Source organism: Fistularia commersonii, chromosome 22 (assembly GCF_037954325.1).
Source record: "Fistularia commersonii isolate RoL2024-O1a breed Wild chromosome 22, RoL_Fcom_v1.0, whole genome shotgun sequence".
In the NCBI taxonomy this organism is placed as follows: Eukaryota; Metazoa; Chordata; class Actinopteri; order Syngnathiformes; family Fistulariidae; genus Fistularia; species Fistularia commersonii.
Window position 1 is genome coordinate 2734087 of NC_141305.1, and position 15567 is coordinate 2749653.

Consider the following 15567-nt stretch of genomic DNA (forward strand, 5'->3'; position numbering starts at 1 on the left):
AAGTCTTCTTTTTTTTGTCTTGTGGGACAATTTGCAACCCCCTCCTCCCATCTTATTATTTTCTTAGAAATGCCTGAAATTCTCACATTTTGTAAAATCCTGAATTTCCCTTCCGAAATAGTTACCTGATTGACACCCCCTATTTTAAGCAGTACGTTTCCATCCTAGCAGCTTTTCCACACTTGCGGTCTACCTCATCATTCCTCGTTTTTCATCTTGCAGAACATCCTTTCCCTGCAGGTGTAGGACCTCCCGGTTCGTGAAAGCACGAAAAGCACTTTTGTGCGTCAGTGAAACACTTTCCAAGTCCACTCGGATTTTATTTAAACGTCATCACGACAAATCACAACGTAGAGCCGGCGTGGACTGAAATCTTTAAGTTGAGCCACAGAAACCGAAAGGGCGTGCTATCAGGCTAACACTTTTTGAGAGATTAAGAGAATTAAGAGAATTAATATGGTGAAAAGATGATGGGTCATGAGTGCCGACAGAATGGGAAGTGTACCAGATAGCGGTTTCTGAAGCAAAACTGAAAATGACATGAATGATTTGTAATGTTATTGATGAATAGAAGAAAACCGCATGAGCTAAATTAGGTCATGGTTTCTTTCGTGACATTTAGTAAACAAAAAAAAAAAAAAAAAAGGAGCGGTACCCTGTCTGTGATGAATAACCAGGGGAAAGTACTGTACTCGATTAGTTGTCATTCTGTCTGTCTTTTCCCAAGCGAGCCCCCCCTTTATTTGAATCTGTCTTTTCTGTTCCGCAAATTCAAAATATTCAGGTTGAGTCTTGCGAAGGTTAAATGCGTAAGACATATTTACGTCATTCCGGGTGTTCATCGTGCATTGGCGTGCCGATACGCCATTCATCGGATGAGGGGGGGATTTCAATGATATGGGAATTCTAAAATTGCAGGGTTGAAAAATCTATTTTTGGAGGGTTGCCTGGCTGCAGAGGCACTGTTTACCCCTTTTGCCCTTTATTCCTTGAACATTTAACAACTGCATTTCCATAACGGGTCTTTTCTTCAGCTGGGGAAAAGATCTTAATAAATGTTATTGATGCAAAGAAGGCGTTCATCTGTGTTTCTATATCAGAAATGTTTTCCTTTCTCAGAATATTAAGCCTTAAACTCCAGGCTTTGGTAAATACAATCAAGATTCGCTCCGGGCATTAGCAGACCTGTGCACGCCAGCGATCTGATATAATATCTGTCCGTGGCGAGTTCTTTCGGTGGCAATCCCCTGCCGCGCTGACCACCCACATCAGACGGCGAGCGGAAACTTGTGTTTCTTCACCCGATGTGAAATCATCTGAGAAACTGTTACTCTTATCTCGAATCACATTTCCAGGTTTCTGTCCTGTGATGAGAGACGACGACGACCACGAAGATGATGATGATGATGATGATGTCAATGCACTGTGATATAAAGGTGAGCATTTATCAGGCAGTCATGACCAGCTATCGTCGGGATCCCTGCAAGCAAACGTCTGTTTCTTCACAATGGTAAGCATTCAAATGGATTTTTTTTTTAATATTTACAACTATCTACTTATTAGTGGCAGATTTTTATCAGGTGCTTGTATTTATACATTTCCAGCGCTAATGTTTTCACTTCTGCCGCTTACATTTATGAGCTCCACGCACCAGTTCTGCACAGGTGGTTATATATTGTGAGTAGTGTACGACGATTGGGAAAATATAGAAAATGAAAAATTAGAAATATTTGTGCAAAAAATTGAAAACTAGCAGGACGACAGCTGGATAAAGGAACTGCTCGGTGATCTTCTGCACGCTTTACTACCGCCCTCCTCTCCCACCTGCTCCGAGTACGACTCATATCGACTAGTACCGAGTAATCTGACTACTTTCTAAAAATGTTAGAATTAAAGGAAAGACGCCCAGCTTTGCTCTTCTGGAGAAATGACAGATCTCAACGATCATCACTTTCTCCCCCTGCAGGTTCAAGTGTTCATCCTCGTCCCTTTGCTCCTCAGCTTCATGCAAGCGCGTGGAGGCTTTCCAGAAAACTGTACGTAGTTCCCCTTTTTCTTTTAATTTTTTTTTATTCATACCACCTCTGCATCCTCTCCTTGCCGCTGACTCTTCTTCCTCCGCAGTGGTAGTAGTGAGGAGGATGGATCAGAGCGCCGTCACGCTAACCTGCGGCCGCCACTCCGACGCCAACGTCACATGGCGGTTCGGGGTAATCAACGTGGAGAATGTCGGCTTCTATGAAGACCTCCAGTGGGACGGCCCCACGCTGACGGTCAAGGTCGTGGAACCCCCCATGCTGGGATGCTACAGCTGCTGGAGCGGCAAGGAGATGGTGTCGTCCACTCATCTGATGATGGAGGCCGAGGACGAAGAGGAAATCGGTGAGATAAAACCTTCTCATCTGTCTGACCCCAAAAACATCTACACGGCGTCGCTAAGCATATCCGTAGATGGAGAATCTACACCATGAAAGGAAGCGAAACTAGAAACCTACTAATTCCAGATAAATGATCACATCTCGCTAGTATATCGGCGACCTGATCTCGACCACAGCTGAGCCGGCGCCTGTCGTTATCTGTTTCTTAAAATTTCTCTGGGCGAAATGTCGCGTCATGTTTCCGCCTGTGGCCCCACGTCGTGCAAACGCTGCGTTTTCTGTTTCCTCCGCAGACTCGCTCCTGACTTGTCGCGCAAAGTCCTACGGCTGCAGGTTCGAGTGTAAATGGCTCCCCGACGGATACGGGCCGGTGCGCCTCGGACTCGGACCCGACTGGTAAACGCCGTGACCCCCTGATCCCTCTGTTTAAATGATTTATTTTAATTTGCATGCCGGTTTTTCCTCTGTAGCCTCAGTGGGGGGAGTTCATGCCGCTGGTTTGACAGCCCTGATCAGGACAAGGATGGAAGAATCAGTTTTAACCTCTCCCACTCCCTCTCGCCGTCCACCGAGGAAAGCACCATGCTGGAGCTCAGCGTCGAGGCCATAAAAGAAAATAATGTTCTCCGAAAGACCAAGATGTTTTATTTGAGAGATATCGGTGAGTGGAGGTTCCTGGGTCTAATTGTGTCTAATTGTGGCCCTGTGATCGAATCTTGCTTTTAGACCATTTGGCTGGGATACACACACACACACACACACACACACACACACACACAATAAATTAATTTTGGTGAGTGATAAATGGATATATATACTCAAAAACACCTACAGTGGCCTTATCTACAACGGTAACCGTGGATACAAACATCCTGTGGAGACAAAAAGTATTATCACGCTGTCTGCGGCTGTATATCAGGAGTCGAGAAAAACAGAAAAAAAAAATCCGCACACTAAATGTGTGGAAAATAAAGATAATTTATTCTAAATATAGTAAAAAAAAAAAAATTATTCTCGCAGATCTCTGGTAAGCATCTGAGGAGGAGGCTGTTTGCTCAAATTGTCATGTGAGAATAATATTTTCCAAGATTTGTAAAATAAATTATCTTTATTTTTGGAGCACTTTTGGTGTGTGGAATTCTTTTTTTTCTCAATCTTCTATTCACTTGACTTTTTTGATCCAGCACCACATCCCGGATGTGCGTGTGTTTTCCGTTTTTCTCTAGCAAGCAGCATTTTCCATTGTTTTTTAGTTGTTTTTTTTTAATTTCCCTTCAAATCTTTGTACTTTTTAAGACCTTAAAACCCTTTATAGCCTTGACTTTGACACTTTATAGTTTTATTTGTATTTCTTATTCTCCCTCCTTCCTGCTATTATTTATTATTTTTATGTTTTACTTGAAACTCTGGCACAACAATTTCCTTCGGGATAAATAAAGTTGTTGTTGTTCTTCTTCTTCTTATTCCATCCAGTTCAGCCGGACCGACCGAGGATCGTGAAATGTCAGTTTTTGGAGCAGAACCTGAGTGTGACCATTGATCCGGCAGACACCTGGTCAAAACCCTACAGCTTCTACATGCTGGAGCACCAGATCCAATACATGCTCAAGGGGAACGGCGAGGTGGGTTCCGATCCTGACGCTCACGACCGTCTTCTTCCCGTCTCCCTCCTGACCACCTGTGCTCTCCGACAGATGGCGTCCTCCTCCTCCGCCCTGATACCGAAGGAAATCAGTAAACTGCGCGTTCACTCCAGGGATCTGCTGGTTCACTCCACGTGGAGCCAGTGGACTCCCTGGAAAAGAGTCAACGCTTTACCCACTGTATCTGGATCGGTCTGCAGATAGACTCATTAAAAATCCAGCAAAGTGAAATTGTGTATTTGTCTGATAAATTCTAATCACACATGAAACACGGCAACAAAAAAAAGAACATGCATTTCCTCTTTTTTTTAATTTTTAAAATTTTTTTTGACTTCCGATCAGTCTCAATTGAGGATCAATGGATAGATCACGAGGTGCGTTTCAACCCAAAGGGTGCGGTCACACTTTTTTTTTTTTTTTTTTTTTTTGCATCTGTTATTTCTGTGAATTTCAATGCGACGAATGCCTTTGAATTTACTTCCTTTTTCGTGTTCCCCCACTTTGCGCTTGTCTCGTTTTGCATCGAATGAGAAGGAAAACGGAAAATGCAATGAAAAGTCAGTCTTTAAATATCCGCGGAGCCTTGAAGCAATAATAGAAGATGAGGAAGTTTATGGATCATGGGAAGGAGGACAGGAAGTGAGCAGGTTTGTCAAAAGAATTTTTTGTTTTTTTTTTACAAATTTTTATTGAACACAAATAGTATAAACAGATAATATATATGTAAAATCAAACGTGGCAAAATAGAATTGAATGTCAATGACATAAATGGGCATGAGGGAACATAAGGACATTAGGACATTTGTTTTGTATGTAATCAATTATCTGTAAGAGTGCACAGGATTAGAAGTTTGTGAGAAATGTTTAATTCTAAAATAAATAAATAAATAAGAATAGAGAAAATAAATAATATAATAAAAAGTAAAATAGAATTGAAAAAAAATACAGGAGGAGAAAAGCATATAAATAAATTAAAAAAAACGAAATAAAAATAATAAATAAATAAAGGGCAAGGGGAGGACGATTTGTTTTTAACTCGGTGGTTCTAAAGCAACATCGGTCATAAAACTGTATATTGAGACACAACATTGAGAGAAGAAGGTTAGGCGGAGGAAGACCATTAAATGTGGCGACCCCTTAAAGGAGCGGCCCAAAGGGAAAGAAGAAGATGACCATTGTATGCTAAGGTGTGATTATTATGCCCCCTCTTTGCAAAACCACGGAAAGTGATCGCCTTTCCATTCTAATCCGTATTTTTAAAGAGTCGAGGGCGTAAACGTGCATTGCGTCACTCCACCAGATTCCATACAGCGGACTACATCACAAAGGTGGTAAATATTCCCGGGATAGCAGAAAAACTGAACCCCGACGACAAAGTGGGTGTCTTGGTTTTGCCGCGCTGACGTGGATTGGAGAATTCACTGGGCTGAACCACAAGAGAAATAGAAGATGGGTTTAAATACATGGGTTTAAATACAAAGTAAAATTAAAGCAAAAATCATGAAAAAAACTTACATGAAGTTGATTTGGCAATTAATAACTAAAAATTGTACTAAACTATACTATACTACTTCTTTTCCTTTGGTCTTTTTCCTTCAGGGGTCGCCACAACGAATCCAACTTCTCCATCTGACCCTATTCTCTGGATCCTCCTCTCTCACACCAACTACCTTCATATCTTCTCTCACTACGTCCATCAAACTTCTCTTGGGTCTTCCTCTAGACCTCCAATGCCAGCATCCGTCTACCAATATATTCACAATCCCTCCTCCGTCCATGACCCAACCATCTCAGTCTGGCTTCTCTGACCTTCTCTCCAAAACATCTAACATGTGCTGTTTCTCTGGACTCATTCCTGATCCTATCCATCCTGGTCACTCCCAAAGAGAACCTCAGCATCTTCATCTCTGCAACCTCCAGCTCTGCCTCCTGTCTTTTGGTCATTGTAACAGTTTCTAGTCCAAACAGCATGGCTGGTCGGATCACTGTCTCGTCCACCTTTCCTTTCACTCTGGCTGATCGTCTTGTATCTCTTCGTACCCCTGACACTTTTCTCCACCCATTCCAACCTGCTTGGACCCGTCTCTTCAACTCTTTTCCACACTCTCCATTGCTCTGGACTGTTGATCCCAAGTACTAGAAATCCTCCAGCTTCTTGATCTCCACTCCCTGTAGCCTCACCGTTCCACCCGGCTTCCTCTCATTCACATATACATATATATATTCTGACTTGCTGCAACTAACCTTCACTCCCTGTCCAGCCCATACCTCCACCTCTACAGATTTTCCTCAATCTGTACCTTGCTGTCTCTACAGATCACAATGTCATCTGTGAACATCATGGTCCATGGAGATTCCTGTCTGACCTCATCTGTCAGCCTATCCATCACCATTGCGAACAAGAAGGGGCTCAGAGCTGATCCCTGAACTTCTCTGTTACCCCGACAGCACACCGTACCAGTTTCTCACAGCGAGCATACATGTCCTGCACCAGTCTAACATACTTCTCTGCCACTCAATGCAATACCAGAGCTCCTCTCTCGGCACCCTGTCATATGCTTTTTCTAGGTCTGCAAAAACACAATGCAGCTCCCTCTGTACTTCTCTATGAGCATTCTCAAAACAAATACTGCATCTGTAGTACTCTTTCTAGGCATGAAGCCATACTGCTGTCCACAAATGCTTACTTCTGCTCTCAGTCTCGTTTCCACTACTCTTTCCCATAACTTCATTGTATGCCTCGTCAACTTTATCCCTTTATAGTTGCCGCAATTCTGCACATCCCCCTTATTCTTAAAAATGGGCACACTTTACTCATCTCTGCTACTTTGTGGTCTAAAACAGTCCCCACTTCTACCCTTGCATCTCTTTCATTTTCATCATTAATCATCAAACTATACTGTGCTACTACTACTCCATAAGGGGGCACTGTATATAAACATTTTCAGTCCCTTGATTGCAATAATGTAGCACATCCTTGCACTAATTGCTATGCTAATAGCACAACAATCTCTTCCTTCCTGACTTGTCTGTGTAGTCGTAATACCCTGATCTGTCTTCATTTGTTGTAGGTTCAAAAGGAAAAAAAAATGTTTGTTAAAGGCAGAAATAAATTGCAGAAGGGCTCTCCGGCGTCGCTGTCTAAATTGAACATCTGTAGGAAGAGAAAAAGGAAGATTTTTTTGAAGGATGAAGTATGTTTTTATTTGATATTTCTTGTCTGGCATTCTGTTGAGCCACAATGTCATTAAAATGTGTCGATTCTACCCACTGCTTCTGAGAAGTCTTCATGTATTTCACCAAACATATCAATACGTTTGCATTGATTCCAAGTAAACTGTGTTTCAAAAGTGTGAAGTGTGACCCATATGTACATTGTTCATATCTGCTCCATCCCCCAACTTTTATTCCTGTAATTTTACAGAAACATGCCAAAAAGGTAACTTTTAAGATATCCCAAGCAACCTTTTTTTTAGCAAAAAAATTCATTTGCATTCCATTTTCTCACAAATCACTCTTTCAGCTTTTGTAATGGTGCACTCTGGATAGCTTAGATTTGAGTTATAAGTGCTAAAATGACTAACAGTAATTTTTTACACTTGTAAAAAATGTATATTTTCACAAAAAACCCTAAACTTATAAATTCATAGAAAGTTCTTGTATATTATTACAAACCATGATAGTCAACCTTACGTCGGTGCCATGAAATCACTGATGCGCATGCGTAGGAATAGAAATGCGGAAGTGGCTGTCAGTCAGCTGTTGCCGGCGGACCGTAGACCGGTCGCTGTCACTTTGAAACGTCGGGAATACTCACAAACGTCTCCAATCTGATGCCAAAGGCCTTCCAGGCAAAGTGAAACAAATCAACAACTTTGCTTTTGCTTCTCTGAGGTGTTGTCATGCTCCTCAGTTATCTGTCAGGTAGGCAAACAGTCAATTCTAATATCTAACTATGCTACCTCCACCGCCAGTGATGTTGTTTTGGGTCAGTGAGGTAGGGAAGGTTCCTGCAAGTATTTTTCCTTGAAAAGTCACAGAGAAAACACACTTTTCCCGTAGCTTTCATCAATATAATAGTAGTAGTATTAATTTTCTTTCCCCGTCAAAAGCTCCTGCAATAAACTGCATGCAAGCAACATTAACGTTGAAATTTCGTTGTGTTGCACCCCGTACAACGACTTCATTTATTCACTTACCACATTATGAGGTTATATTAAATAACTCAGTTGCAAAAAAAAAACAACCAAACATTTATTATTAATTTTGCTTCTTCTTGGGGTGTTTGGACGAACACACTTGCCTCTGAAATATCTTTTAAAAACCATTAAATTAATAAAGACGAATAGGTTTTATGTTTCTGTGTCTCGATTACCTGCTTGTTAAACGTTTGCATTTGCGAAGAAAATGCACGGAAATAGATTTGATCGTGTGAAAAGCGACAAACAAACAGACCAGTCAATTTTACCTGATTTTCAAAGGCAGACGCAAATACCTACATACGAACTCCCTTTGAAAAACATGCATTTTAATGGTCATTCGCTTGTTTTATGGACGAAACTCGTAAATTCAAGTTTGGAATAAACCAACTTCGTGATACCGTTAGTTCGGCGTCACTTCGGCCGGTTTATTGCAATGAAATCACATCAGACACCGGAGTTTTTAACCGGCGGCCAATACTGTCCACAGAGGTGCAGCCGCCAGGTTTCCACCGCGCTTTCCCAAAAACAACCGACCACTTCAGGGCTTCGTTTCTTCACTTCTGACCGCCCGCCTTCTGGTGAATAACACGGGGTGGGGAGGACACACACATTCTTCTCCTGAATAAACATCGTATTTAAAAAGATTTTAAAGAAATTTCTAAGAATTTACAAGAATAGAATAAAACTGATGGGTTACCCATGAAGCCCCCCTCCCACAGTATACCATGTAGATACTCTCAATTTATTTCTGTTTGAATAAATAAATGCTCTTTTGCACTTCCTGAGATGCTAAATCATCTCCCTGTGCGTGTACATGCATTATAACAAATTTTTTTTTGTTTGTTTGTTTTTTGTTCTTTTTAAGAATAATTTGAAAAATAATTTCAACCTGCAAAGGGGCCTCGATGAACACACATGGGAAGGGCTGCAGGGTCCTCAGTGAACCTTTCCCGGCCGGACCTCCGTCCTCTTCCCCCTGCAGCCCGGACACACCCTCCCCCACATCCTGGCCCTGCAGGCCTCCCGCAGGGCCGGGCTCCCCCACAGGTACACGGTCGGCGTGCACAGGGCGTTGAGTCGCGCCATGACGGCGAACGCGTTGGTGGCTTCGTTCCGGAACACCAAGCCCTTCCCGGTGAGCAGCCGCAGGACGATGTTGATGAACGACGGGCCCCACAGCAGCAGGAAGGTCACGACCACGAACACGATGATGCGCAGCGACTCACGGTTGCTCTCCCGCACGCTGCTCGCCGGCTCCCGCTCCAGCTGTTGCCTAGCGACCGCGTACAGCTTCACGGTCATGCACACCTTGACGAGCACGATGAGCTGCAGGAAGACGATGTTGTACACGTAGAGCTTGGAGGCCTGCGCTATGGGGACGCAGTTGAGGAGCATGGTCTGCGCGTACACGTGGAACCAGCAGTAGACGTTGATGGAGATGACCACCCTGCGGCTGACGCGGCGGGCGTAGAAGAACGGCTGGCACACCGCGAAGTAGCGGTCGAACTGCGCGAACAGGAAGGTGAGGATGTTGACCCCGAGCAGCGAGGGCAGCAGGTTGTACGTGCCGTTCCTGGACGGGAAGCCCTCCTGCACGTCGAACAGGCCCTGGTAGTAAACTGAGACGCCCACCAGCGTGTCGCTCACGCTGGTGTTGAGCATGAAGATGAAACGGTTCTGCAGCCGCAACGCCCTGGTGCGCAGGATGGCGAGCGCCACCGTGCCGGCCACCAGGACCGTGCAGGTGGCGAACGCCATCTGGAAGAGGATGATGAGGTAATCCTCCGGGCTGGAGAAGTCCACGGCGAAGGGCAAGATGCCGGTGTGCGTGTGGTTGTGAGCGAGGAAGAGGAGGAGGAGCATCTTAGCGTGCAAAGGAGTGGCCCCGAAGCGCGTCTTTATCTGGGATCCCGCAGTGACGTGGTCTCCCCCTGGAGAAAGAGTTCAAGAAAACCTAAAAATAAAGAAAAAAAACTATTAAAATCTGGACAAGATAACAAGATATTATTTCTTTTGGAGAGATTTGGCGAACGGAATCGACTTTTTATCCACTTACCTTCTATATTCGTCTTCCTGATCCGCTCTCTTTGACAGGAGAGAGTGTGAGGATCTCCCCATGCGTGATCTAGCTTAAACACCCCCTCCTAGTATTTTTTCTTCATCTTTTGTTTTTTTTTTTTAAGAATAAGAATAAGAACAACTTTATTTATCCCGAAGGAAATTGTTGTGCCAGAGTTTCAAGTAAAACATAACAATAATAAATAATAGCAGGAAATTGTATAAACAGTAAAAAAAGGGGGGGAGAATAAGAAATACAAATGAAACTACTTTACTTTGTTTTCTCACTTGATTATAAATCTCATTTTCCTTATTCAAAAAAAAAAAAACACCTTGTACATGACTGTTCGGTTACAGCAAGCCTTTTTCTTTTCCTTTTGGCCTGTCCCTTCAGGGATTGCCAGGGCGAATCGACCTCCTCTGTCCAACCTTCTGCATCTTCTCCGTCACCAGCTGACTTCATGTCCTCTTTCACTCCATCCATGAATCTTCTCTTTGGTAGTCATGTATTCCTCCTGTCTGGCAGTTCACTCTCCAAAACATCTAACATGTCCTGTCCCTCTGATGGACTCATTCTTGATCCTATCCACTCCGTCACTCCCAGCGCTCTTTATCACAGGGTCATTGAACGCGACAAGCAGAGATAACTTGAGGCTTATTTCTTCATTCCTTTTTTTTTTTGCTTTGTTTTGTCTTTTTTCCTGAATGATTATTATTCTCATTATCCCTTTTGCTTTACTACATGCACAATTCACTGGAAGTAATATGCATCTGCTGTGCAATGCAACCCACACTGATGACATTAATGGAAAAAAAAAAGTCATTATTTCTATTTCCCAATTTAATTTCTTAAACTTCACATTCTATAACCCTGGCCACAACTTGTTTCATTTATTTTGATATCATGTAATGCTTTGGCTAAGCATAATCGGTCAATAATATGAGTGTTTGTGATTCTTCCTTCTTTGTTCTGTACCCTCTTCTCTCACCGACTCATTCACTCGTCCATGAATCTTCTCTCTGGTCTTCACCTAAGATCCTCTGGATCTCTGACCCAATCTGAAATGTCTAACATGTGCCGTCCCTCTGGCGGACTCGTTCATTGGTAATGCAGTTATTTGCTATTTGGCTTCAAATCCACTCAGATTTTATTTCTATGGCGGTGAATCAAAACCTGGTTGTCTGATGATACAGTCATCCCTCGCCGTATCGTATGTTAAACTCTTACATATCTAAACTTTATTTGTAGATTTTTCGATTTATGTATTTTTATAGTTTTTTTTTAATTTCAATTATTTTTATTGTAATATGCATTTTTTAGGGTTTGCGACCAACCAGAGCACGGCGTTCTGTATCCTGGGCTCTGTTTTTTTTTTTATCTTTTATTAAACTATTTTAATGATAAAAATATGGCTGCTTCTTGGCAGATTTTTGCTGTACTTTCCATGTAGAACAAATCTGGAACACCCTCTTTAAGATGCTCTATGTCTTAAATTCCCCCTTTGAGCAAGCACTCTGCAAGGAAACACTGCCGTTTACCGGTGCAGAAACCTCGGACAGATCCCGGGTTGATGCGGGCGGCCTTCTGCCTTGAATGCCCGGAGCAGAAAGACAGAGATTGAAAGCAAGATTGACAAATGAGCTTCTACTAATAATAACGGTAGTGCCAACAGTTTGCGAGGTGCCAATAACTGACATGATACAATAATATCTTCATAACAATGGTGGACGCCTGCTCAGCAGCGCTGCTGTCGATCAAGCTCGGAACCTGAGAAACGAGAGAGCCCTCGGACAAGCTGAAGACAAAGGGATTGTAAATTAACGTTTATTCATCTTTAGATGAATCTCATGCTTCCTATCCCTGGGTGAAGAAACCATTATGACCAAATAGTTTGCATGTGAATGAGCTGTGGAATCCGAACGAGGTGTGTTTTTAGGCCTCCTTTAGGCCGTGGAGAAGCTGGCTTCAGGATTTCATCAGCGTTGCGTGTGGATGAGGGAGGCGATGACGGGCCGTCGGGGAAGAGGAAGGTCTTTCGGGCCGGGGTTGGCCCAGGGGGTTTCACGGACCCCAGAGCTCTGGAGGGGAAAGCAGCAGCCATGGCGTTCTGTCAAACAAATAACAGCCTCGGGAGGAGCCGGGAGGAGCCGTGGGGAAGGAGCTTTGACAAAACAAGGTGAGCGGAGGTTGTGTTCGGACCACAGGGGGATCATCCGGCCCACCGTTCCAGGGGAAATGTGACAGGAGACCGGAGAGTTGCCTCAGGCCTGTCGTAGCTCCTTACCTGGGTTTGGGCATACAAGTCCTGTATGTTCTACCTGCTACTACCTACTGACCTTTGCTCTAAACTGTCCTAACTGTGTGCACCTTATACTTCAAACCTCATGGTTAAATGTTCACTGTTTCATGTAACAGTGCAGTTTACTGCTAATTCGTACTCCATTTAGTTATTTTATTTTTATTTTTTTATGTTAACATGGGATTGTGAGAAACGTCTCCATTCTCCTGTATGTTTGGTACATGTGGAGAAATTGACACTAAAGCTGACTTTGAAACTATAAAACGTCTGTGATTTTTCCCCTGGTGTGTGATTGGTGTACAAGGGATGGTGGCTCGGCCACAACTACTGTCGCTGTAATTTTTCATTTTCAGGGTACCTGAGAGTGAACATGGACAGCGAAAGTAGGCAAAGTACTGTAAGATCACTGCGAGTGGACAGAATACTCCGATATGAGTACCAGAAGATTCAGTGCTAAAAGATCATTATAGGGGCACTATGTTATTCCATTTAGGTGAATTACCCAAGAGAAGATTCAGGAGATCAGGCAGTATAGATTTTAAATGAGTAGAATTTCCCAATATTTGAATTATAATGTTTGATTTAGACATACAAAAATGAAAAGGGTTTGATATTAAACAGTTAAATGTTTTTAAGTTGGAATAAGTCATTCAATTTTATTGAACCTATTATGCTGTTAATAGCATTGCTGTATTTAATTTACTGTCTTTGAGAGTGAAGCATTTATACACTTTATGTTTACAGTTCACTTATTCAAAGTAGAAATGAATTTTAAAATCATTGAAATCTTTAACCTCAAAGGGACTATCCAAGTTCAATTTACAGACAAGACATGAAAACTGTAATACTAATGTGTTTGTGGTTTATCTTGTTTAAACTATTTTTTGTGACATATGAGAGTTGATATTTACACCTGATGTGATTCATTTGACTTTCACTTTTTAACTAAATCAATATTTTGTTGTACAAAAACATTTCTACTAACATCCGGGGTTTCCATTATCCGGAAGTCACTGTCATGGACGTAGAGATAGGCCTTTATGTCACACGAGTTCGTGTTATCGATGTGGCTACAAATGACGAATAATCCGCAAATAAGAATTTATTCCGGGGTCGTAGGGTTTTAAAAACGCAGCCGCTTAAAATAAAAACATAAGTATGGAAAGTAAAAATATACGCAGTGTTAGCTCTTGCGTGGTTTCGCTCTCGCGGGAACTGCCGTCGGAAATCTCGGGGCGCCGCGACGGTGACAAACGGCCTGTTTGTTTGGGTTAAAAGGGATCATACAATAATGGGTATTTAAAAAAAACTCAATCGATTTTAGAAACTTAAATTAAATTATCTAGGAAGTGAAATGAACGGGGGAAAAAATGTCACTGAAAATAAGAACCTCCGGTCCGGGCATGCGTAGAAAGACCGCCCCCCCTTTGGGGCCCGTGAGGAGCCCGGCCGGACTTTGAGTGGCAGCGGGGTCATGTGACTTGTGCCACTTCCGGTTATAGCTTATCGTCACTAAAAACTAAGTCAAAACGACAGGATTACCGGCGATAATTGTTGTATATATGTATATTTTTGTGTTTCCTTAGCTAGAAAGATTTGTTGTGTATATATATATTTGTTCATAAAAAATAAAGATAACCTGCGATCCGATCTGCGGCCTTCGCCCGTCTATTTAGATTCCGGAAATACGGTTTCCGACTTCCGGTTCGAGATGGTCCCCGGGTGGAAGTTCTCATTTGTTTCCTTGACTGCATGGAAAGGATACACACACACACACACACACACGGTGTTTCAACAACTTTCAACAATTTGGAATTGCACAACATATGTCGTCATTGTTATTATCCAATAAAGAATAAGAATGTTAAAAAATGAAATTCTAAGCCGGTAAATTAGTAACATGATCAGCGGATCCTTGCAGAAATAAATCATTTGATTTTTCCACGGTTCTTTAGTCAATAAATTCAACGTAAATAGCTATTACACTGCTGAGAATACGCCCATTGTTGAGATTTTATATCGAATTTTTCTTGGATCCACTATTTTCATTATTGTAATTTCTTCATTATGGCCATTATAAACATATTTTAACTTTCTAGTGACCCCAAGTTCTATTTTACCTGATGACTTACATAAAATCCTCCGGAGCCTAAAGTATATATTAAAAATATGACGTGCACCACAGCGGAAATGTAAATAATCCGGAATTGAAGGCCTCTCAGACACTTTTCTGGCAAGCACAATTATAATTTTTCGTTGCATTCTGTGTAAAAGTCTTGAATCCTTGAGATAAACAATCATAATCATGTTAATTTTTTTTTCTCAAGCTGCCTCACTTTTATGTCATTTATGAAAAAATAAAAACCTTCGCATCGGAACGAAATCACGCGGAGGCCTTTTTGTTTCTTAAAAAAATCAGAACAAACAGTTCACACATTTATTATCCGAAACGTACAAAACAAGTGATACGCAGTAAAATAAAACTAGCGATCGGATCGAAATATCAAAATATAACGTTTTAATAATATATTCTAACAGGCCCGATCGTAGCCGACGACACACTGAATGAGAAGATATTCATTTCAAACGCAGCCGCTGTTTTTTGGTTTTTACACCTGCAAGCGGACTATTTCCTGTTAAGTCAACGGGGTTGAATTGACCGAGTCCGAAGCACTTTGGACTTTTTTTGCGTTTTGTTTTTATGTCATTCTCATTATTATCACGGAGGAGGGAAGACACGCAAGTCGGATCAGAATGACTTGCGATAAACCACCTTAGAATAAACATTTTTATCCAACCAGTTCTGCGCAGAACCGGGATGCGGGTGTTTATATGGACTTGAACAGAATTTCCAGAGGCCTCCTCACGGACATACGGGAAAGATGCCACTGTCTCCATAGCAACAGATAACAATAAAATAAAAAAGTCAGGCCGCTTCCCCTGCTTTCAATGTTACTTGGCACTTTAGGATGGCGACACTTTTTAC

General features: G+C 42.2%; 2 protein-coding genes across 2 annotated transcripts; one reads left to right on the forward strand and one right to left on the reverse strand.

Moving 5' to 3' along the window:
• Positions 1–1478: 1478 nt before the first annotated feature.
• Positions 1479–4225, forward strand: il12b2 (interleukin 12B 2). The gene is made up of 7 exons (XM_086169201.1): positions 1479–1510; positions 1967–2036; positions 2125–2382; positions 2672–2774; positions 2849–3039; positions 3852–4000; positions 4073–4225. Exons 1-7 carry the CDS (start codon positions 1508–1510, stop codon positions 4223–4225), a joined length of 927 nt encoding a protein of 308 aa, XP_086025327.1. The 5' UTR covers positions 1479–1507.
• A 5015-nt stretch (positions 4226–9240) lies between these two features.
• LOC147221291 (uncharacterized) lies at positions 9241–10357 on the reverse strand (the record flags this gene model as incomplete). The annotated part of the gene is made up of 1 exon (XM_086169202.1): positions 9241–10357. A coding segment is annotated over exon 1 (846 nt), but the record flags the coding sequence as incomplete, so codon positions are not given.
• Positions 10358–15567: the final 5210 nt, after the last annotated feature.

What these genes read in the sequence shown, in the direction of transcription:
- il12b2 (XM_086169201.1), top strand. An exon ending in CGAGGACGAAGAGGAAATCG is followed by an intron (nt 2,383 to 2,671) that starts GTGAGATAAAAC and finishes TTTCCTCCGCAG; the next exon opens with ACTCGCTCCTGACTTGTCGC. An exon ending in TGCTCAAGGGGAACGGCGAG is followed by an intron (nt 4,001 to 4,072) that starts GTGGGTTCCGAT and finishes GCTCTCCGACAG; the next exon opens with ATGGCGTCCTCCTCCTCCGC.